Below are 25195 nucleotides of genomic sequence, written 5' to 3'. Positions count from 1 at the left end.
ATATAGTGTTCATTAAAAAATGACTATCATTCCACTTGGGACCTGTGCAATGGTACATTAGCTTATTTGTTTTAGTTGTAAATATTTGTCACGTATTGTTGTTTTTCTGATACGTTCTACATCCTGCAGGACCTTCTCACTATGGATCAATTGGAATGAAAGTAAATCTAATCTAATCTATAAAGCGACCAAAACAATGGGGTGCATCCTCTGCCATGCATCTCACCATGGTTTGCAGAGTATAGATGCAGATGTAGACAGTTAATATAACTGTTATGTTATTTGCCAATAACTTTCCAGTGGTATAGTTTTTTCTTCTGTAGACGCGAAAACAGTACAAAATTTACACGGTTGGCTCATGAGCAGAAGAGTGTTCCGACAGAAGTGATTTTTAACTTTTATGATTGTCGTGCCAGCGGCAAGGCTATGACCCAGTAGAATGTTTCCACGGGTCAGTTAACTACCTGCTGCGGTGGTTAACGTATGCATATGCAAGTTTTTGTCTACAATGGAACAGTGCCTTAAGCAGATCTACACCGCTGCCCCAGCGATGACAATAATCTGACGTTTATTGTTTACACTAGTCGTCTTGTTTGTTTACACGGAGTGGAAATGTCTGAAGATGCCGAGAACAGTGCTGGAAAGCAAAGCGATAAAACAGAAGGCGGTAATGCGATGTATTCTTTCAGTATTTAGAATAAATTTTTAAATGCAAAAATAAGGATTTTTGCACTGAAATACGACCCGAATCTGGAGGGTTAAAGACAATAGTGCTTACACCGGCGCTTAGGATACGTATTCCGTTTGGATTTACGTTGCATTTTTCCTTTAACCCGTCATGCACGCTCTTAAACTTATGAACCATGTTACATTTATTCAGAGTTTTATTGTTGGCAGTTGCAGAAGTTGATGACTTACTTTTGCTTCTTGTTTGCAGTATTTACGGTCTCGCAGTTCAGGTTCTAAGTTGATTTTTGCCCAAATTACGCACTCAGCCAAGTTATATTTCATTATTTATTTTCGATACGTTGTGGAGCTTCCAATCTTCACCACAAACTCCTTCCATATAGTTACATATTGTGATTGGTTGTAGACTATGATAAAGTGGCGATTCAGATTTGTGATATGGGAAGAATTATTCGTTGCCTGTGATGGTCAAACCGCAGGTTTCGAATTAAAGCCGTATGATCTGCACGGTATCCATAATACCCACATGAAGAGAGAACTAATTAACATAACTGAGTATGATTAACAGACACCACTGGTGTAAGTGACCGAATTACTAATGTGCCTCAGTCTCCTCTTTTTTTTCTATTGTTAAATATTCTCTATCTAGTTTTAGCTTTACTGATATTGTTTCTTCATTCACATAATTTTATTTGTCTACTTATTGGCAGTCACTGTTGCGACTCCACATGATACTGTTTTGTTTTAATTATGACAGCTGTATTTCCGTTTTTTGCTTTTAATTCTCAGTTCAGTTGTCTTAGTTTTGTCCTAATCCATGTTCATTCCATGTTACTAATACCACTTTTTCTGGAATTCATCTTCTCTCGTCGTTGACATTCCTCTATCATTTCTTTTGAGATCCATCTGACTTATTTCTATGAAGATTTTGAGTTAATATTTTTTCCGCTATGAGGAGTGCAGTTACGTTGTGAGGCTGTTACCTCTAGTGCCACCTGACCTGTCTGATTTTCTGTCAGGGTTTTCCTGTATAGCCAGACTGCCCCTGTCTTAAGGCACTGGGGTCTTTCCTTTAACCTCCTCCTGATGGCTACACTTTATAGAAGGGCACTGTCTAGGGGCCATATAGATTTTTCAATTGTGGATGTGGAAGTGGGATTGGCTGGTAGAGTTGCTACAGAACTGCAGAACCACTTCTCAAGATTTTAATACTCTGACCCATCTGCTAGGAATCAAAGCTCTCAAGACCATACTAACCTTTATGCCATTCAACATTAAATTAATTATTGCTAGGAATGAGATTAAAGTTGGAAGCCAGAAAGGAAAAGTATACACAAAAATAGCTTAAAAAGTAAAGTGAAGTAGAATAAAATCTGTTATAGGAAAAGAAAAAGTTTTAAAGGCTCATAATTGTGAACAACTTATTACACAAGTGACAACTACAAAAAAGAATTTTGAGAGAATATGAATACAGGAACTGAACTGAACAAATATCTGCTGTTATAACTGTGATGCACATGATGGTGGAAGTACATGGGGTACATATATTGCATTTGTGTAAGTGTCTCCAACTCTAATATTGTTAGATTATGTTTGCTTATACCATTCAAATTGAGAACCTTGGTGTTGATTCTCGGTCTGACCTCTTCTCGCACTCCCCGTCACCCCATTTCCTCACACAATAACTGAAGCAGCTGATAAGCTACCTTCCGTCAGTTGCCATTACAGGAGGCGACAGGGGTAAGAAGGGAGATGGAAGTGACTATCTAGCTATTTTGACAACATGTTGTAATGATGGTCTCGCTGTGGTGATCTGTTACTTGTTGCGGTGTTCCACCTGTATGCCTGGAAAACCTCTTGCACAACAACATTGCAAGTTCCCTGTATGCCAAACAACCGCTTTGCAGCAGAAAACAGTTCTGCAGTAGTTCCACTAGGCAGCCCTAGCAGTGCCACCGGAATTACCGACTGATGCTGACCTATTTGCATATGCGACCCATGTGTCCTGAAATAGTTAATATGATATCCTGCTGCACAACAGTATTTAGGCCCACATATTGTTGTGCAGCATCATTTCACTTCGAGTCAGAGCTACAGGTGGACATCCGATCCACTACGGTGCTGCTGCCAACTGCCAACCAGGTGCCTCCTCGATGGATGCCACCGGGCCTCTGCACCTCTGCCGACAGATCAGTATCTGTGATTGGATGCCGTAACTTGGTTCACAAACTTTGGTGTAACATTGTGTGTATTTTGTTTTTCCAAGGATTTATATCACTGTGCTTGTACTGAAAGTAAACTCTTATGGTAGCCTACTTGTTTTCTGTGTGCAACAATAGAACTTTGTAAATATTAGTTTGTGAAAAACTCAACCAAGTACAAGATTTTGACTTTTTGAACAAAGGCACTCAGCCTGTCAGTCATTTTTGTGTTTGGTTTGTCAGAGTACACCAATAAACTAGGTTTGTGAAAAATTAGTGACTTTAGTGCTGCCTGCAGCAGATTCTTTAATCAGTAGCGGAAATCATTGAAGCCCACAGCACTGCCTTGGATCCCTTATGCCACTGTGCCTTCTAATTCACACGTCCCTGCCAGTTGATATTTGCCTGATATTAATTGGTGAACAGTGGCAGTAGTTGCGAATCAGCCACATGGCTCTCACTTTACACCTCAGAAACAGGTTTAACATATTGCTCACTACTGAAAATACATCTGAGACAACACAAGTGCCTTGCCCGTTGGGACAGTGACCAATCTTCCTGAGAGGTCGGGACAGGAGGTTGTGATTGTTTGTCAGTGGGAGTTCCAGTGTTAGGTGGGTGATGGAGCCCCTGAGGGAAATAGCAGACAGGTTGGGAAAGAAAGCTAGTTTCCACTCTGTTTGCTTGTTGGGATCTCGTCCGGGATGTGGAGGAGGCTTTGCTGACAACAACTGGTCGTACTGGTTGCACCCAGCTGCAAATCATGGCTCATGTCAGCATGGATGACACATGCTAACTGGGTTCAGAGATCATCTGCAGCTCCTACAGGCAGCTGGCTTATCTCTTGAAGACAGCTAGCCTCATTCATGGTGTGGAAGCAGAGCTGTTGTTTTGTAGCATAATTTTGCAGAACCGATCATGGTCCTCTGGTTTGGAGCCACATGCAGAGGCTCAGACAATTCTGTGATTATCTTTGAAGTAGATTTCTCGACCTCCGCTACTGGGTGGAGAAATGTAGGACCACCCTTAGCAGAACAGTAGTGCATTACACAAAGGAGGTGATTACAAGAGTAGTGGAGTATGCGTTGCGTGGACATGTGGATTTTATAGGATAGAGAAATACCCCCACAGGCCGGATAAGCCATGTTCTGAGGAAATGTTAACATAGTGGTTGTAGGTGTGTCCTGGAACTAGGGTTGCTTATAAACGGTAACAGTGTACATGTAGTACTAGGGACAGAAAGCTGGTCTGAATGTATACCGCAAAGATACGTTGAATGCTGGTGGTGAAGGAATGTTTGTAGCAATATGCTGGTGGTAGATGCATTTTTATAGCAATATGCTGGTGGTGGAGGCGTGTTTATAGCAGTACAAAATACGATAATATCCTTTGTAATTACTACACATTCAGAATGCAAAATAATGCAGGTGAAGATAAAGTGTTAAATGTGGATAAAAAATGGTCATTGGATGCAGCAGCTGAGGCAGAAGATCTGAGGAGGAACGTGGAGAATGTTTTCCGTAAATTTGCTGGTGATGTTAAAGCTTTAGGTGGAGATTTTAACTCACCAGCTATAGGTTGAGCAAATCAAGTGATTAGGATGGGTAGTCGGAACAGAGAATCAAGTGAAATTGTGCCAAGTACTTTCTTCAAAATTACCTTGAGCTGTTAATGAGAGCACTGTCACATGAAGATAACATCTTAGACCTACTGGTGCAAACAGACCTGAACTTTTCTACTCAGTTAGAGCAGAACGGGAATCAGCGATCATAAGGCCATTACAGCTTCACTGAATATGGATGTAAATAGGAGTAAAAAGAAAAGTAGGAAAATCTTTCTGCTTAACAGGAGCAACAAGATACATGTCCCAGATTACATGAGCGGTGACCATGAAAATTTCCTCTAGCTCTAACAATGTTGAGTAAGTATGTAAAAGACCCATCATGGTTCAGCAAATGTTTTAGAAAGCTGCCACAAAAGTAAGGAGAGGTTCGGTGCAGATTTAAATGTTTCCAAAGCCTCACAAACAAACAAAAGCTAAACAAAGCCAAAATTAGCAAAAGGAGGTCTATGTGTGAAGCAGTCAACATATTTGTTATAGCTACAGACTTGACAGAAAATCCTAAGAAGTTTTGGCTGTATGTTAAATCAGTAAATGGATGGAAGCCATCTGGCCAGACACTCTGTGACAGTAATGGTATTGAAACAGAGGATGTCACAGAAAAGGCCAAAAGACTAAACATATTTTTCCAAACCCATTTCATAGAGAAAATCACAGTGTAGTTCTTCCTTTAAATTGTCATACAAATAACAAGATGATAGATATCATAAGTGACCATGGCATATAAAAGCAATTGATATTGCTCAACAGGCGAAATGCCACTGGACCTGATGGAATACCACTCAGATTCTACAGAGTATGTACAGCTTGTCTGTACAGGTGTGAAGAATTCTTAATGATTGGGAAAAAGCACAGGTTTTTCCCATTTTCAAGAATGGTCATTAAACAGAGGAACAAAACTATAGACCTATATATTTTAACATTGTCTGTTGTAAAATTTTGGAATGTGTTTTATGCTCATATATTATGACACTTCTGGAGACCAAAAACTCTCCTCTGTAGGAATCTGCATGGGTTGAAAAAATGATTATTGTGTGAAATCCAGCATGCTTTGCTCATCCTCGAGACCCAGAAAGCAGTAGATACAGGCATCTAGATAGATGTCGTATTTCGCAACTTCCGGAAGGCATTTGATACAGTTCCACACTGATGCCTAATGACGACAATATGAACGTACTGAATATCACACCAGCTGTGTCACATGATAGAAGAGTTTGTAGCAAATGGAACACAGCATGTCATTCTGAATGGAGAGAAGTCTTCATACGTAAAAGTAACTTTAGGTGTGTTATAGGACCATTACTCTACACAGTATACATAAATGACATATTGCGTAATGATCCCATGAGGTTTTTCGCTGATGTTGTTGTATACAGAGAAGTCACAATGCTAGAAAATTGTAGAAAAAAAAAATCTGCAGGGGATTGACTCTTAGTCCAGGGAGTGGCTACTGACCATCAACACAAACAACTGTAATGTATTGCAAATACATTGACAGAAAGGCCCTTTATTGTATGATTACAAGTTTGTAGAACAATTTCTGGAAGCAGTTACTTCCTTAAAATTACTAAGAGTATCCATAAGGTGTGATTTGAAGTGCAATGACCACATAAAATTAATTGATGGTAAGGCAGATGCCAGAGTGAGATTCATTGGAAGAATCCTCAGGAAATGTAGTCCTTCAGCAAAGATAGTAGCTTACAAAACACTTGTTCAACCAATACCTGAATATTACTGACACTCTGAGTTCTGTAGCAGATAGAACTGATGCAAGAAATACAGAAGATCCACAGAAGGGCATCAGGTTTTTCTTACAGGTTCATTTAGTATAGCATAGTGGACACACTCATCAACTCCAGTGGCACATGCTGCAAGAGAAGCATTCTGTATCACAGTAGGGTCGTCCCTAGATGAGCAACTGATATATCGCTTCCTCCTAAGATATCTCACAAAAGACCATGAAGGTAAGATTAGAAAGACTTGAGCCCACATGGAGACTTACCGGCAATTGTTCTTCCTGTGAACCATACGCAACTGGAATAGAAAAGGAGAAAATGGCAATGGTACATGAAGTACCCTCCACCACATACCATGAGGGGGCTTGTGGAATATACACTCATGCTCATAAATTAAGGGTAATGCTAATTCGTGGTGAAACAACATTCTGGTGGGCGGTTTGTGGGTTTCAATCACCTTGGGGTATGAGCTTGCGGTGCATTTGACCTGTGGTCATTGTACGGTGGCACAGGCAGCAGTCCACACATGCAGCTAGGTGTGTTGGTGCATGTCAGAATACGGTGCAGCTAGTAATTGTGCAGACGTTTTCAGACGTGCTAATGGTGACAGTGTGTGAAAATGGCTCAAAGAACACATTTTGATGATGTTATGAGGGGTAGAATACTAGGGCAACTGGAGGCTGGTCAAACACAGCAGATCGTAGCACAGGCCCTCCGTGTGCCACAAAGTATGAACTCAAAATTATGGCAACAATTCCAGCAGACAGGAAATGTGTCCAGGCGCTACAGTACGGGACGTCCACAGTGTACAAGACCACATGAAGACCAATATCTCACCATCAGTGTCCACAGACGGCCTCGGAGTACTGCAGGTAGCCTTGCTCAGGACCTTACTGCAGCCACTGGAACAGTTGTTTCCAGACACACAGTCTACAAACGACTGAACAGACATGGTTTATTCACTTGGAGACCTGCAAGGTGCATTCCACTGACCCCTGGTCACAGGAGAGCCCGAAAAGCCTGGTGTCAAGAACACAGTACATGGTCATTGGAACAATGGTCCCAGGTTATGTTCACGGACGAGTCCAGGTATAGTCTGAACAGTGATTCTCGCCGGGTTTCCATCTGGTGTGAACCAGAAATGAGATACAACCCTGTAATGTTCTTGAAAGGGACCTGTATGGAGGTCATGGTTTGATGGTGAGGGGTGGGATTATGATTGGTACACATACACCCCTGTATGTCTTTGACAGAGGAACTGTAACAGGTCAGGTGTATCGGGACGTCATTTTGCGCCAGTATATCTGCCTTTTCAGGGGTGCAGTGGGTTCCACCTTCCTCCTGATGGATGATAATGCACAGCCCCACTGAGCTGCCATCGTGGAGGAGTACCTTGAAACGGAAGGGATCAGGCGAATGGAGTGGCCTGCCTGTTCTCCAGACCTAAATCCCATTGAGCACGTCTGGGATGCCCTCGGTCGACGTATCGCTGCACGTCTTCAAACCCCTAGGACACTTCAGAAGCTCCGACAGGCACTGGTGCAAGAATGGGAGGCAATACCCCAGCAGCTGCTTGACCATCTTATCCAGAGTATGCCAACCCATTGTGCAGCCTGTGTATGTGTGCATGGTGATCATATCCCATATTGATATCAGGGTACATGGGCAAGAAACAGTGGCGTTTTGTAGCACATGTGTTTTGGGACAGTTTTCTCAACTTAACACCAATGCCGTGGACTTACAGATCTGTGTCATGTATGTTCCCTATGTGCCTATGCTATTAGCGCCAGTTTTATGTAGTGCCACATTGTGTGGCACCACATTCTGCAGTTATCCTTAATTTATGAGCGTGAGTGTAGATTTAGATGTCCTTTCTACCACATTGGGAGGCTTAAGTGACAAATTTTCCACTGTGATTATGACCATCATTAATATTGAAGAAAAGTTATCTCTGTGAATTGGTTTTGGTGTTGTGGCTCACCTGTAGTAGAGGTGGAAGATGTGAAGTTTGGTGTTGTCTGACAGCACAGAAATTGCACAAGCTGAATGTAATGGGACAAAACTGTTGGAGAATTGGAAGCAGAAGTTAGAGCCCAGACCTGTAATGAGATCACAGCAGGTGTTGGTCATTGAATTGCCTATCAGCTCCTGTGTCCTCAGATCATGTGTCAAAATCAGGCCACGAGATATGGACATTGACTGCAGCCAGCCATCACCTATGCTTGATCTTCACCTGTCAGCAGCAGCAAGACTTTCGTGGCACCGTTCTGGGTGTCAGTGCCCTGCTGCCAGCCTGCAAGAAGCCATTCCAGCTTGACTGACTTCCACATCATTGACAAGCACTGTGAGTTATGCTAGGTCCCGGCCATTGCCCTGTTCCTTATGATTCACAGTGGCCCACAAACGCAGCCCTTCCATGAATTCAGTGCTCAAAGCAGCATTTAAATACTGATCCAACCAAGCATGTCATATTTGGCATGGCAGGGCGATGTACAGCACCTGCTGTGTGTCAGCTGGAAGACTTTGCTGTGAACTCTGCTGCAACCGGGTGGCAGATGAGGAACCTTCTGTCTGTCTGCCCAGCCTGGGCAACCAACACCGCACCAACCGCCCATCCCTCCTCTTCACTATCGATCCAGACTTCAAATCCAGACAATGCATTTGCCACGCCACCAGGGATGCTGTGGCATGCCATAGAGACAGATGATGTTGCTGGGTGACCTTGCTCCTCACTGCAATTGCAGTGGGCTTCATGTGACGCCTGCATCACGTGTGCAGAGTTGGTGCGCCATGCCAATGCTCTACTGTGTAATCAGCTAGCCTGTGTGTGTCACTACTGTGACTATGCCTGCTGCTCAGTGTGGAATAGTACATGAAGAAGGAAATGCACGTGAATAAGTGTACTAGTGGATAGAATAATTAAATACATGTTCATGGAGAAATTAACTTGAATGATTGAATAAAAAAAAAGTTCAAATGTGTGTGAAATCTTATGGGACTTAACTGCAAAGGTCATCAGTCCCTAAGCTTACACACTACTTAACCTAAGTTATCCTAAGGACAAATACACACACCCATGCCCGAGGGAGGACTCGAACCTCCGCCGGGACCAGCCACACAGTCCATGACTGCAGCGCCTTAGACCGCTCGACTAATCCCATGTGACTGATTGAATGAAAGACTGTATACTATCACTACTGTTTTCTCGGCAGCTTTTCCATGTCTCACCTGTCTCCCAGACTGTCTTGGACCTTGCTATGCCCACAGGAAGACATGAACACATCCTGGTTAACCTCAGTTTTCCTACAGGTACATCAGGTATGTTACATTTTGGCACCCAACGGGGTGTCTCTGCATTCACTTGTTATATTTGGTGTTAGAACTTGGTTGGTTTGGAGACCGATGGATCAACGATAACAAAGAAGATGGGAGAAGACCACTAGCAGTGACTCGACAGGGACAGCCAGAAATGTAAGAAGCAGTACAAACCTTTTATATTTTCACTCATAGGATTTCCTACGCCAGTTGGTTTGAACTTTCCTTACTTTTCCCTATAACGTCAGAGTTATGTACCACTGTAGTGTTCAGGAAGGGATCGTGTGCTGAACCATTAACTCTGGAAATATGCACCCAGTGCAATTTACCTGGACACTCCACGCCATGCACAGATTTACATCCCATAGTATGTTGGGTTGCCGTCAAAAAGGTAATTACATAAGCCAGTGTCGGTAGTGCACTTGGCTTAGACATAGGAAATTATGGGTGCCAAGAGTACTTAGGAATAGGCTGAAGTAACTGTAAGTTTTGCTTTTTTGAAGTAGAATGGGAACTGTTAATAGTTCAAGTTTAGGTTACAGTTTAGAGAAGCTTCCTCCCAAATACAATCTCAGTGTCTTGACAAGTACTCTGCCTCATCCTTTTGGCCCCAGTTGCACAGGGTACTTGTGGTCATACGCAATTTGCACCAGATACCTTATAATACAAAACTTAGTCTTGCACTGTAAACACTGAGCATGCATGCTGACAACTCCATGACCAATGACATGCACAGCTATGAGTGCAAACCAGAATGTCTTTGCCCCCCCCCCCCCCCCTCCACACACACACACACACATTTTTAGGCAAATTATGGCTGTAAATGTCAAGTCAGCATACCCTTTCATTCAGCACAAATCAAAAGCCTCTGTTCTCTTCTTGTCTAAACTGTTTATCGTCCATGTTTTACTTCCGTACATAGCTCACTCCAGAAAAATACCTTCAGAAAAGACATCCTAACACTTAAATCTTTATTTGATGTTAACAAATTTCTCCTCTTCATTAATGCTTTTTTTGCATTTGCCAGTCTGAATTTTGCATCCTCTCCACTTCAGCCATCATCAGTTATTTTGCTGTCCAAATAGCAAAACTCGTCTTCTACATTTAGTGTCGTGTTTTCTAATCTAATTACCTCAGTATCACCTAATTTGACTAAATTCCAGTATCTTTGTTTTGATTTTGTTACTGCTCATCTTATATCCCCCTTTCAAGACACAAACCATTCTGTTCAACTGCTCCTCTAAATCCTTTGCTACCGCTGATGGAATTATAATGTCATCAGCAAACCTCAAAGTTTTTATTTCTTCTCTCTAAATTTCAATTCATTCTCCAAATTTTTCTTGGGTTTCCTTTAGTGCTTGCTCAATATACAGATTGAATAACAATGGGGTAGGCTACAACCCTATCTCACTCCCTTTTCAACCACTGCTTTCTTTTCATGCCCCTCGGCTCTTTTAACTGCCGCCTGGTTTCTGAACAAGTTGTAAATAGTCTTTTGCTCTCTCTATTTTACCCCTGCACCTTCAGAATTACAAAGTGAGTGTTCCAGTCATCATTGCCAAAAACTTTCTCAAAGTCTACAAATGCTATCAACGTGGGTTTGCCTTTCCTTAACCAGTCTTAAGAAAAGTCATAGAGTCATTATTGCTTCACTAGCTCCTACATTTTTCCAGAATCCAAACTCATCTTCCCCAAGGTTGGTTTCTTCTGGTTTTTCCATTCTTGTTTAAAGAATTCGTGTTAGTATTTTGCAAGCATGACTTGTTATAATGCTGATTCCTCGGTAATATTCACAATTGTTAGGATCTGCTTTCTTTGGAATTAGAATTATTACATTCTTCTTGAAATCTGAGGATATTTCGCCTGTCTCATACATCTTGCATGCCAGATGGAAATGTTTTGTCATGGCTTGCTCTCTCAAGGACATCAGTAGTTCTGATGGAATGTTGTCTACTCCAGAGGCTGTGCATAGGTTATGATTTCAAACAGGAAACATCACTGATTTTGACAGACATGAGGTTTCCATTTATTTGTTGAATTGTGAATTTGCAAATTGTGGTTTGTATGTTTCATAACATACATAATATAAACCATTTGATTCAGTTACAGGAGACACGTATTTGATATCAGTGTTCAGAAGGCCATTTAAACACATTGTGTAGATTGATAAGCTTTAGTACATGTGTCTCATGTTTTGTGAAAATAATAAAAGTGTAGAACAGAAGTTATAATGTTATTTGAAATATTTTCATTACTATTATTAACTTTATTTAGGAGTAGCAAGTGAGCATATTTAAACAACAACTATTCCAGGCAGATAAATATTTAAATTTGAAATGTAAATGTTCAGCAATGTAGATCATTGGAGTTCTCAAGTGAAATTTTTATTATTTGTTTAACCCACTGTGACAAATTAGATTCCATGAACATTGTATTGTTTTCATTAAAGTAATACATTCTTCTGAATGTGCGTGATTAAGGTAAACTTAACAGAACATAAAATGTTTTTCAAAAGTACAAAGGAAGAATCTTCCTTCTGAGGCCAAAAGAATGACACTGCTGGTCCAGTTGGGTCGAGAAAAAGTAGTTCAGTGTCTCCTTCTTCATCACATACATCCTTGATGACGGAAAGGTATCACCTGTCATCTTATGCAGCAGTTACAAAAGTTTTGTTGAGGATGGGTGTGTGCCTGTTGTGGTATATTAACAGTGAATGGGAAAATCTAGGAAGGTTTTTCAGAACACATTACTTTTCTAATTTCTGATTAATCAGTGGAAAGTGGTTTGTAATTGTAAAAATTCTTGGTGCCAGGTATTATGTGGGTTGTCAAAAATCTCTTCTTTAGGTTATTGTGTAGGAAATTGTTGATTCTCTCTGACGAATGGATAAAATATGTCAGTATTAGCATTGCAGAAATTATGAACACCAGATGCAGTTATTATTTATACCTCATCTTTTATTTGAACGCTAGCTTTTCTCAATACACATGTTACAGTTCCTCTCAGTCCATGGCTTCTAGCGAAAGAGGAATGTTCAGCATCAATATAAAAATCATTTTTGTGTTCACGTAAGTTTTTTATTTTTTTTTAATTTTTATACTGAACAGCGCATCCATAAGCGAAATATTGCAGTTTCCTGACTAACAGATAACACTCAGTTAACAACTCAACCATTTCTTACTTAACAGGATTTACAGATCCTACATTGTGCTCCATATCATCAATTATAAAACAATGGTGTACTATTACCAATTTATTTTCCTCATTTGTCACATAAACACCAACAGGAATGATACAGCAGCTGCTTCTTGTCCAGTGATAACTCTAGATTTCATTCTGAATTACAGAATTGTAGTTTTCAGCAAAGTCCATTAACATAATTGCTTTTTTGAGGGCTATATTTTCATTTAAATTTTTCAGGGGTCTTCCCTAACACTTAGCTGTAAATGAGTGCAGTTAAAGTGCCTGTAATTTTGTTACCAAGTTTCTGTATTCAACATCTGCAGACTGCTTTACCATTTCTATTGGTGGTCTGTGTTAACCCACTGGTTGTACTGACTTTTATCATCAGTATCTTTGTAAGCCGATTTTTCTTTCAAAAGTTCTGACAATTTCTCATCACAGGGACAATTATCAGAGTGGTTAAGGATGCTTTCATAGTTTTCTGACTCATATACAAGGAATTTTATAAGTTCTTTAATTATTTTGAGTGTGTTCCACAGCTAAAAGCAGTTTTACGTTTTGGTGGATGCCACAAGCACACACTGAATGAGTACCTCCAGCACCAGCTAAAATATACCACTTTCGTGTTAGTGAACAAAATTTATAAAAACCAGTGTTCGTGTTTGGGTTCTCCCATTTCAAACAAGACTGTAGTCCCCTTAGTTTGTGAGAGGGTAAGTTGTTTTGCATGTACACACTCTCTTGAATGCTATCTTTGTCTTTTGCTCCTGGTAACATTTGAGTATATTCATTATTTTGGTACGAGACTGGAATAGAAGGGAGAACCGATAGAGGTACTCAAGGTACCCTCTGCCACACACCGTCAGGTGGCTTACGGAGTGTGGATGTAGATGTAGATGTAGATTTTGGTAAAAATCAGTGGCAAACCTTACAACTTCATCAGCAATCATTTTACTGATTTTTGGTTTAGGAATTGATAAAATACTAATTTTTGTTTTCTGTTTTCTTGGCTCTTATTTTTAGCCACATTTTCTTTGATTAACGAGATTATGGCATTAAAATCTTTGGCTTTTGTAACATTCGTACTTCAGTACAAATAGAATGGATAAATGGCTCCTCACCAATAAATATGACCTGTCTCACAGAAAGACAGAGAGCAACCGAGGCCAAATGGACTGAGAGGAGGGGAAATATGGGGCATGGAAAGGATAGAAGCAGAGAAGGGGAAAACACTGGTGGATGCACTACGAGAGAGCAATGCACAATGAAGGGGAGGGGAGGTGAATTGTGAGGAGGTGACAGGAAATAGGCTAGAAACAGTTGGCTGGAGAATATGGCGATAGTAGGTAACTGTAGGTTGATGTTGGGATGGTTTTGGGAGTGGGGAATATGTTGTTAGGATAACTCCCATATTCACAGTTCAGAAAAGCTGGTGATGGAGGGGATGATCAAGATGGCCTGGGCTGTGAAGCAGCCATTGAAATCAAGTGCGTTACCTGCAGCTTCATGCTGTGCCACAGGGTGGTCCACTTTGATCTTGATCACAGTTTGAGGGTGGCCATTCATTGTGGTGGACACCTGGTTGGTAGTCATACCAGTATAAGAAACTGAACAATGATTGCAGCAGAGCTGGTATACAACATGGCTGTTTTCACCAGTGGCTTGGCCTCTGATGGCGTAGGATAAGCCTGTCTGTCACAGAACTGGAATAGGAAGTGCTGGGTGGGTGGATTGGGCAGGTCTTGCACCTGGGTTTCCACAGGGATATGATTCTTGTGGCATGTGGTTGGGGTTGGGAGTGGCATAGGGATGGTCTAGGGTATTGTGGAGATTGGGTGGGCAACAGAACATCACTTTAGGAGGGGTGGAACCTGCTCAAGATTCTTACTGCACCTCGTAAAGTAGTGTTCCATCACACATCCGACCTCCTGAACATCCTAATCCATCCCTATGCCACTCCCAGTCCCAACCCCTTGCCACAGAAATCATACTCCTATGGAAGATCCTTCCCAGTCGACCCACCTACCACTTCCTATTCCAGTCCTATCTCAGGCTTATCCTACCCCATCATAGGCCACGTGCCTTGTGAGAGCAACCATTTTATATATCAGCTCTGCTGCAATCGTTGTTCAGTTTTTTTATATTGGTATGGTTACCAACCAGTTGTCCCAGGATCAATGGCCACCACAAAACTGTGGCCAAGAAGAAAGTGGATCACCCTGTGGCACATCGTACAGCTGCACGTAACATACTTGATTTCAGTGAGTGCTTCACAACCCGGGCCATCTGGATCCTCTCTTCCACTATCAGCTATTGTGAACTGTGCGGGTGAACACATTCTCCACTCCCGAAATCATCCTGGCGTTTACCCAAGCCAGGGTGGTGATTCTTATCGAAAACCTGGGATTCTCAGGGAATTACATTTTACCTGGAAAAATAAGGGAATTTCAGCAATTTCATAAAATGTCATGGAATTCTGCATTTTTAACCTAGCATTGAAACTGCGTTTAATTGATTTTTATAAATTGCAAATTTTAAAATACTTCCTATTTCAAAGTGTGTTAGTAGTATGAATATTATGCCAGTAAATTGTTGATGTTTAAAAACTGCCATTAAACTACTGCTTGTAGCTGGTATACATCTCAGCTGAGAGGAAAGAAAAGTCATTATTGTGGTTTACTATCCTCCCCTTGTCACCATTAATTCATCAGAAGCTTCTTGACATCATCTTCCTCCTTACACCTGGATTTCTCAGGGAGTTTTGTTTTCCAGTTTACTAGCCACCCTGAACGGTAACCTGCTGTCCCCATACCTTCCAGCAAACTGTTCCCGAACCCCCGCTGCCCTTCCCCTCCACTCCCCACTCCGCCCTGTCAGCTCCGCACAATTCACCTCCCATCACCCTCAACTGGGCACTGCTCCTTGCTGGCACATACATTGGTGTATTCCCGTTTGGTGCTCCTCACCTTTCCGCTTCTCATTTTTCCCTCTCCTCTCCCTCCTCCACAGCCTGCCAATAATGTGCCTGTCAGCCGTCACCCTTGTCCTGCCTCCTCTAGCCCTACATACTTTGCCAGGCAGCACCAACTCCTTTTCCCTCACAGGTACCCTCCTATCACTCCCCCCTCCACACCGTGCTCCAAATCAAATCTTTGCTTCTGTTCAATGCATATTTGCTGCAGTCTGACCGAAGAAGCCTGAGGAATCATGCTCCTACGGAAGATCCTGCCCAGTTGACCCACCTACCACTTCCTATTCCAGTCCTATCTCAGGCTTATCCTACCCTATCATAGGCCGCGTGCCCTCTGAGGGCAACCATTTTATTGTATGATTATATGATAGCGGAACAAACACTGGTAGCACTTACTTCTGTAAAATATCTGGGAGTATGCGTGCAGAACGATTTGAAGTGGAATGATCACATAAAATTAATTGTTGGTAAGGTGGGTACCAGGTTGAGATTCATTGGGAGAGTCCTTAGAAAATGTAGTCCATCAACAAAGGAGGTGGCTTACAAAACACTCGTTCGACCTATACTTGAGTATTGCTCATCAGTGTGGGATCCGTACCAGATCGGGTTGATGGAGGAGATAGAGAAGATCCGAAGAAGAGTGGCACGTTTCGTCACAGGGTTATTTGGTAACCGTGATAGCGTTACGGAGATGTTTAGCAAACTCAAGTGGCAGACTCTGCAAGAGAGGTGCTCTGCATCGCGGTGTAGCTTGCTCGCCAGGTTTTGAGAGGGTGCGTTTCTGGATGAGGTATCGAATATATTGCTTCCCCCTACTTATACCTCCCGAGGAGATCACGAATGTAAAATTAGAGAGATTAGAGCGCGCACAGAGGGTTTCAGACAGTCGTTCTTCCCGCGAACCATACGCGACTGGAACAGAAAAGGGAGGTAATGACAGTGACACGTAAAGTGCCCTCTGCCACACACCGTTGGGTGGCTTGCGGAGTATAAATGTAGATGTAGATGTAAATGTAGGCAGTGGTTGCATTTGTGGTGCTTGCTTGTGTGAATATGTATGTATGTGTGTGTGTGTGTGTGTGTGTATGTGTGTGTGTGTGTGTGTGTGTGTGTGTGTGTGTGTTTCTTTCTCTTTTCTGACGAAGGCTTTGGCCGAAAGAATATGTGCAGCAATCTTCTCATCGTGCCTGTCTGCAATGCAATGTCATCTTTACAGTGAGTAGCAATCTACCCTTTTTATGTTGTTGATGTTTGGTCCTGGAATTTCTATTGTTTGATTTCATCTTTAAATTTCACTCATTGACCCTCATATCTAGACTGAGTCTACATGTTCCTTTTCAAATTTTCTTGCTTGCATACCACATTCGGACTTCTGACATTCCACACTTTTGTTGGTTATTCAGTCTTTTTCTCATGACCATCTCCCCCTTGGCAATGCTAGAGATGAGAATGGGGGACTAACCTGGAATTTTTAGTATTGTAGAGACCAGCATAACATTTCCTTCGAACATAGGCCACATGTGCTGTGGATGCACATTACATAGTATTAATGTATTGGTTTCTGTTGCCTCCAGTCTGTCTACACAATGTAAGCGCCTATTCTTTATTGAGGACCTATAGTGTTACTGACCTGATTTTTGCTGCCCTTCCTCAGTAGCACCTGGTCACCTCGAAGCTGTAAGTCTAAATGAGTGTATGATGGTGTGTGCTCAAGAAAATGCATAACATAATTTGACACTTCTGTGTGTGTGACACTTCTGTGGTCTGAACATCGCTGATACCAGTTACTGAAATCGTATGCAAACTGAGTAGTAGTACCATCCATTCTGCTGATGTTCATTTGTCGGGCACTGTCAAGAAGTACCCTGCGTTGGTGCACCACACAACTTTTGTTTGCCATGTTTATGAGGTTAGTGGTTTGTTCTTTTCGTCGCCTTTTACGGCTGGCAGAACATACCAGAGGCCTATTATTATTATTATTATTATTATTATTATTATTATTTGCATCAAGACCCTGTAGTATCACGCAAAGCATTCTGCCTCATTGAAAATTCCTGCTGATCTTCCAAAATTCTCTCATTGTTTCTCCATATAGTATCTTTCCATCCTCAATCCACTTTGTCCCTGTTTTCTTTGGGACTTCATTCCTTGACCTGACATTCCACTTATAGATCTTGTCCCACTATATGTATCTGTTGTCAGTTTCTATAGAACTGATTTGTGTTTTTGCTAGATCGAGTTTGACTTGTACTTTCCATGGTACTGTTGACTTGACCACTTGTACTCGTGTCAAAATTCTGTTGGTGGGTCTTGTAGGTGTAGAACTTTAATCTTCTTTTTCTGACATCTGCTGTTGGGTTTGACATCTGTTTGATTTTCCAAGAGTATAATCCGGTGGTGGGAAGGCTTGTGTGCCTCAGCAATACAGATGGCTGTACCGTAGGTGCAACCACAATGGAGGGGTATCTGTTGAGAGGCCAGACAAGCATGTGGTTCCTGAAGAGGGGCAGCAGCCTTTTCAGTAGTTGCAGGGGCAACAGTCTGGATGATTGACTGAGCTGGCCTTGTAACACTAACCAAAACAGCCTTGCTGTGCTAGTACTGCGAACGGCTGAAAGCAAGGGGAAACTACAGCCGTAATTTTTCCCGAGGACATGCAGCTTTACTGTATGATTAAATGATGATGGCGTCCTCTTGGGTAAAATATTCCGGAGGTAAAATAGTCCCTCATTCGGATCTCCGGGTGGGAACTACTCAAGAGGACGTCGTTATCAGGAGAAAGAAAACTGGCATTCTACGGATCGGAGCGTGGAATGTCAGATCCCTTAATCGGGCAGGTAGGTTAGAAAATTTAAAAAGGGAAATGGATAGGTTAAAGTTAGATATAGTGGGAATTAGTGAAGTTCAGGGCAGGAAGAACAAGACTTTTGGTCAGGTGAATACAGGGTTATAAATACAAAATCATATAGGGGTAATGCAGCAGTAGGTTTAATAATGAATAAAAAAAATAGGAGTGCGGGTAAGCTACTACAAACAGCATAGTGAACGCATTATTGTGGCCAAGATAGACATGAAGCCCACACCTACTACCGTAGTACAAGTTTATATGCCAGCTAGCTCTGCAGCTGATGAAGAAATTCATGAAATGTATGATGAGATAAAAGAAATTATTCAGCGAGTGAAGGGAGACGAAAATTTAATAGTGATGGGTGACTGGAATTCGAGAGTAGGAAAAAGGAGAGAAGGAAACATAGTAGGTGAATATGGATTGGGGGAAAGAAATGAAAGAGGAAGCCATCTGGTAGAATTTTGCACAGAGCGTAACTTAATCATAGCTAACACTTGCTTCAAGAATCATAAAAGAAGGTTGTACACATGGAAGAATCCTGGAGAAACTAGAAGGTATCAGATAGATTATATAATGGTAAGACAGAGATTTAGGAACCAGGTATTAAATTGTAAGACATTTCCAGGGGCAGATGTTGACTCTGACCACAATCTATTGGTTATGAAATGTAGGTTAAAACTGAAGAAACTCCAAAAAGATGGGAATTTAAGGAGATGGGACCTGGATAAACTGACTAAACCAGAGGTTGTACATCGTTTCAGGGAGACCATAAGGGAACAACAATTGCCACGAATGGGGGAAAGAAATACAGTAGAAGAAGAATGGGTAGCTCTGAGGGATGAAGTAGTGAAGACAGCAGAGGATCAAGTAGGTAAAAAGATGAGGGCTAGTAGAAATCCTTGGGTAACAGAAGAAATATTGAATTTAATTGATGAAAGGAGAAAATATAAAAATTCAGTAAATGAAGCAGGCAAAAAGGAATACAAACGTCTCAAAAATGAGATCGACAGGAAGTGCAAAATGGCTAAGCAGGGATGGCTAGAGGACAAATGTAAGGATGTAGAGGCTTATATCACTAGGGGTAAGATAGATACTGCACACAGGAAAATTAAAGAGACCTTTGGAGAAAAGAGAACCACTTGTATGAATATCAAGAGCTCAGATGGAAATCCAGTTCTAAGCAAAGAAGGAAAAGCAGAAAGGTGGAAGGAGTATATAGAGGGTCTATACGAGGGCGATGTACTTGAGGACGATATTATGGAAACGGAAGAGGATGTGGATGAAGATGAAATGGGAAATATGATACTGCGTGAAGAGTTTGACAGAGCACTGAAAGACCTGAGTTGAAACAAGGCCCCGGGAGTAGACAACATTCCATTAGAACTACTGACGGCCTTGGGAGAGCCAGCCCTGACAAAACTCTACCATCTGGTGAGCAAGATGTATGAGACAGGCGAAATACCCTCAGACTTCAAGAAGAATATAATAATTCCAATCCCGAAGAAAGCAGGTGTTGACAGATGCGAAAATTACCGAACTATCAGTTTAATAAGTCACAGCTGCAAAATACTAACGCGAATTCTTTACAGACGAATGGAAAAACTGGTAGAAGCCGACCTCGGGGAAGATCAGTTTGGATTCCGTAGAAATGTTGGAACACGTGAGGCAATACTGGCTCTACGACTTATCTTAGAAGAAAGAGTAAGGAAAGGCAAACCTACATTTCTAGTATTTGTAGACTTAGAGAAAGCTTTTAAAAATGTTGACTGGAATACTCTCTTTCAAATTCTGAAGGTGGCAGGTGTAAAATACAGGAGGCGAAAGGCTATTTACAATTTGTGCAGAAACCAGATGGCAGTTATAAGAGTCGAGGGACATGAAAGGAAACAGTGGTTGGGAAGGGAGTGAGACGGGGATGTAGCCTCTCCCTGATGCTATTCAATCTGTATATTGAGCAAGCAGTAAGGGAAACGAAAGAAAAGTTCGGAGTAGGTATTAAAATCCATGGGAAAGAAATAAAAACTTTGAGGTTCGCCGATGACATTGTAATTCTGTCAGAGACAGCAAAGGACTTGGAAGAGCAGTGGAACAGAATAGACAGTGTCTTGAAAGGAGGATATAATATAAACATCAACGAACGCAAAACGAGGATAATGGAATGTAGTCGAATTAAGTCTGGTGATGCTGAGGGAATTATATAAGGAAATGAGACGCTTAAAGTAGTAAAGGAGTTTTTGCTATATGGGGAGCAAAATAACTGATGATGGTCGAAGTAGAGAGGATATAAAATGTAGACTGGCGATGGCAAGGAAAGCGTTTATGAAGAAGAGAAATTTGTTAATATCAAGTATAGATTTATGTGTTAGGAAGTCGTTTCTGAAAGTATTTGTATGGAGCGTAGCCATGTATGGAAGTGAAACGTGGATGATAAATAGTTTAGACAAGAAGAGAATAGAAGCTTTTGAAATGTGGTGCTACAGAAGAATGCTGAAGATTAGATGGGTAGATCACATAACTAATGAGGAGCTACTGAATAGAATTGGGGAGAAGAGGAGTTTGTGGCACAACTTGACAAGAAGAAGGGACCGGTTGGTAGAACATGTTCTGAAGCATCAAGGGATCACAAATTTAATGTTGGAGGGCAGCGTGGAGGGTAAAAATGGTGGAGGGAGACCAAGAGATGAATACACTAAGCAGATTCAGAAGGATGTAGGTTGCAGTAAGTACTGGGAGATGAAAAAGCTTGCACAGGAAAAAGTAGCATGGAGAGCTGCATTAAACCAGTCTCAGGACTGAAGACCATAACAACAACAACAATTTGAATTGCACCTACAGACACCTTTATTCCTCTGAAAGTTCAGTATTATTGACAATGAACAGTTTACGTATTACAAAAAAACTATATCATTGTGTAGAAGCAGATCAGCACCTACATTTACTATAAAGAATTCAGTGGCAAAGTTAATTATTCTATTTTAGGCACAAAAAGCAGTTCAGATTTACACAAAAAGTCACAGTTCACACTTAGAACTATTCTGTAGTAATTTATCAGAGAAAAATACACTGTGGTAATTCAGTTAAATAAGCCAATAATGAGAATCACTGTGTCCAAGCTCACTCCAATGACAATGACACGACACACTTTGTTAATTACAACACAGTTCAGTTAAAATCTTCATTCATCTTATATATTGCGACCACTCGAAAGTTGTTAAACATCAATGTTATTGAGTTTCATGGATGTCAGTGCACATATTTTCACATACAGAATGTACATAGATTAGATTAGATTAGATTAACTTTCATTCCAATTGACCCGCAATGAGAAGGTCCTCCAGGATGTAGAACATGTCAGAAAAACAACAATACATGACAAATATTTACAACTGAAACAAATAAGCTAATGTACCATTCCACAGGTCCCAAGTGGAATGATCGTCATTTTTTAATGAACACTACATGAATGAGTCATTTTACAAATACTAATGTACTGAATTTAAAATAATTTTTTTTAAATTTATTTATAAGGTAATAAACGTGTAATACAACTACTATAATACTTATTTGCAATGAACACATTACTGCACTGAAGTGGTGCAGAAGTTAGATTGTACTTACACACACACACACACACACACACATTCGCAATTCACAATTCACATGGACATGGCCACTGTGTCGTGCCTCTGCGGCCCAGTTGTGACCTGTGACTGCCTCTGACATGACCAGCAATGTAGGGTGGGCGGTGGGGTTAGACAGATGGCATGGTGCAGGGAAGGGGAAGTGTAACAGGGTAGGGTGGGGGAAGATGGTGCACTACCTGTGAGAGTGTGGAGGGTCATGATGTGGACAGGATAGTGCTGCTAGGTGCAGAAGTAGGTTGCTTTGCTGGAGGGAAGGAGATGGGGAATCCAAATGGGGCATGAGAGGAAGAGAAGGAGAAAAGAGGGAAAGACTGTAGGTGTGTTGGCAGAATGGAAGCTGTGTGTAGTGCTGGAGAGGAAGCAGGGAGAGGGTAGGGTGAAGGGTGAGACCAGGGGTTATGGGAACAAAGGATATGTTGTAGGGAGAGTTCCCACATATTCATCTGAGGAAAGCTGTTGTTGGTAGGAATGATTTAGATGACACAGGCTGTGAAGTATTCGTTGAAGTAAAGCACATTGTGTTGGACACCATGTTCAGCAACTGGGTGGTCCAGCTCTCTCATGGCCATTGGTGGTGGCCATGCATGCAGGCAGACAGCCTGGTAGTTGTCATGCCCACGTAGTAAGGAGTAAAAAAGCTTAGTTTGAAGACCACATGGCTGCTTTCACTGGTAGCATTGCTTTTGACCTGGTAGAAGATGTCTGTGACGGGACTGGTATAGGTGGTAGAGGGAGGGCGAATGGAACAGGTCGTTTATCTAGGCCTGTTGCAGGGATATGAGCCATGAGGCAAGGGGTTGGGGAGTAGAGGTGGACTAAGGAGTAGGGAGTAGAAAACAGAGTGTCATGCTCTTTGCCATCACAATCGACAGGATCATATCTGCTGTGGGCTCCAGGGCATCAGTATCACTGACATCTGCCTCCACAACTGTGACTTATTAATATAAACTACTTAATGTTGGCACCAGGAGCAATCAATCCATGAGGGGCTATACTGGATCCAGAAACGGTGATGCATTTTCTCCATCACATAACGATGTTATGTAGTTACACGTAGACTCGGAACACTACATATGCACCTCATCTACCAACAGTCTTCGTCTGAGGAGGAGGAGGTTTTGGTGTCAGGGAAGGAATGGGAGGGGGATACAAGCCTTAACAACTTCCTAGACTTCCTTAAATGACTTCATGCTCCAAAGCAAAGTACCCGTAGGTTTTCCATATCATTTGGCAAGTATTGGCAAGACTTCTGTTGAGTTTAGCAAAGAACACAATTGTGCATCTTTGTTAGTATGTTGGCCCCATTGTGCAATGTGATGCGTGTAGTATTGGGATGTTCATGGGAATGACTAATTGGATGCTCCTAGAGCTCAGAGGGTATTTAGTAAGGAAATGTTGAAAAGCCAAGAGTCATACAATTAACCCGACCTGTCCAAATGCTCTGGGGCTAATAGGACTGCCAAAAAAAAAAAAAAAAAAAAAAAAAAAAAAAAAAAGGATGCTTTACTTTCTGGACACATTTTCCATCACTCAGCTCATTGGACCTGCTTCATTACTTCACCCCCTCATCTAGTTTCCTGGAACAGAAAGCAGCCATTGCTTTTCATTTGTGTCATGACTGCCACTAACACTCTCATTAATGATTGAAAATTTTATTAGTTCTGTTGTGGTCACAAACTCTTTACATGTATCCCACAAGCACATGGTTAATCTAGATCTGAATATTTCCTGCAGCAGTTAAGCTGATTCCAAAGGATTCACGTAAGCCACATCACATGATAAGATTTCATTATCATAAATGCTTACCTTGTCTTCCTCACCTACACTAGTCACGTAATGATTACTGCCACATATATTGACAGCACAATCACCAATAAACAGAAATATCTTCATATTGACAGGTTTCGTGCCTTCCTAGATTGATAAGCAGCAAAATAAAGCAGACCTACACTATTCGATTTGAACACTGTAGTGATTAATTAGGCACAGTCATATTGAAAGTATGCCATGGCTTTCTTCTGATCTAAGAACTGACTGACCCCATCCCTAATAGAAGAATCTATAATTTAATGTGACACCGCAGTTACAGTGTACGTTTATTTTTTTGATGTATGCAAAGCACATTAAGATGTGAACGTCACCTGAATAAAATCTAAGACCAACTCCAGTGTGAAATATGGACCTGTGATTTGCAGTCTTACTTTTGCCATGCACCAATTGAGCCACACTTATCTTTCTCACAGGCCTAAGTGAAAAGTGTAGAAAATTGTAGCTTCTCAATACTCTACCACTTTTGTGGAAATGTGTACTTGTTTTGTTTACCATACTATTGATTGTCTTGGTACGATCACTCTCATGAACACATTATTCAGATGCCACAAATGCTTGTCTATGATAACAGTCTGCTGCAGCACAGAATATACTAGTTTCTCTGCAAATCCTGCTGCGGGAAGTTTTGTATGTACTCATAAAGCTTGTAGTTCTTCAGCATTATCATCATTGAATCAGTGAGTCTGTTGTGTGGTCCCCAAAGCTCGTCCTTATGGCCCACATAATGCTGCTGTTCCTAACTCAGAATTTTCTTGGATTACTTGCAAATGCCTACTACCACCAGGCAAAGTGGCCAAATATTTGAGACAGTGAACTCATATAGAGACAACCAAAGTTCAAATCCCCATATACCATCCAGGTTTAGGTCTTATGTAGTTTCCCTAAATCATGTAACTCAAATGCCGGGTTGCTTATTCGAATAGGATATGATCAGTTTACTTCCATATCCTTCCCTAAACCATGCTTGTGTGTGCTCTCTACTGACTGTGTTGTCAACGGAGCACTAAACTTTAATCGTCCTTCCTTGCATGTTACCACTTATTCTGACTTCCAGACTCGGAAGTAAATTGGTTCGAATCCGTATGTTGGATGAAATTTTCACTGCCAGTAGTTGACTAGCAAGAGGAAAAGAGATTGTGGCATAAAATTCCTGATAAGG

General features: G+C 41.4%; 1 protein-coding gene across 1 annotated transcript in view; it reads left to right on the top strand.

Annotated features, from left to right (window-relative positions):
* The first annotated feature begins 537 nt into the window (after positions 1-537).
* LOC126199053 (F-box/WD repeat-containing protein 2-like) overlaps positions 538-25195 on the top strand; it is a 128080-nt gene continuing 103422 nt past the window's right edge. The window contains exon 1 of the mRNA XM_049935761.1: positions 538-667. Within this exon, the coding sequence (XP_049791718.1) occupies positions 613-667 (55 nt within the window). The 5' untranslated portion in view covers positions 538-612. The remainder of the gene's footprint in view (positions 668-25195) is intronic.

Source organism: Schistocerca nitens, chromosome 8, assembly GCF_023898315.1.
Source record: "Schistocerca nitens isolate TAMUIC-IGC-003100 chromosome 8, iqSchNite1.1, whole genome shotgun sequence".
Taxonomy (NCBI): Eukaryota; Metazoa; Arthropoda; class Insecta; order Orthoptera; family Acrididae; genus Schistocerca; species Schistocerca nitens.
The sequence above is the reverse complement of the archived record's forward strand: the minus strand, read 5'-3'. Positions and strand labels throughout refer to the sequence as shown.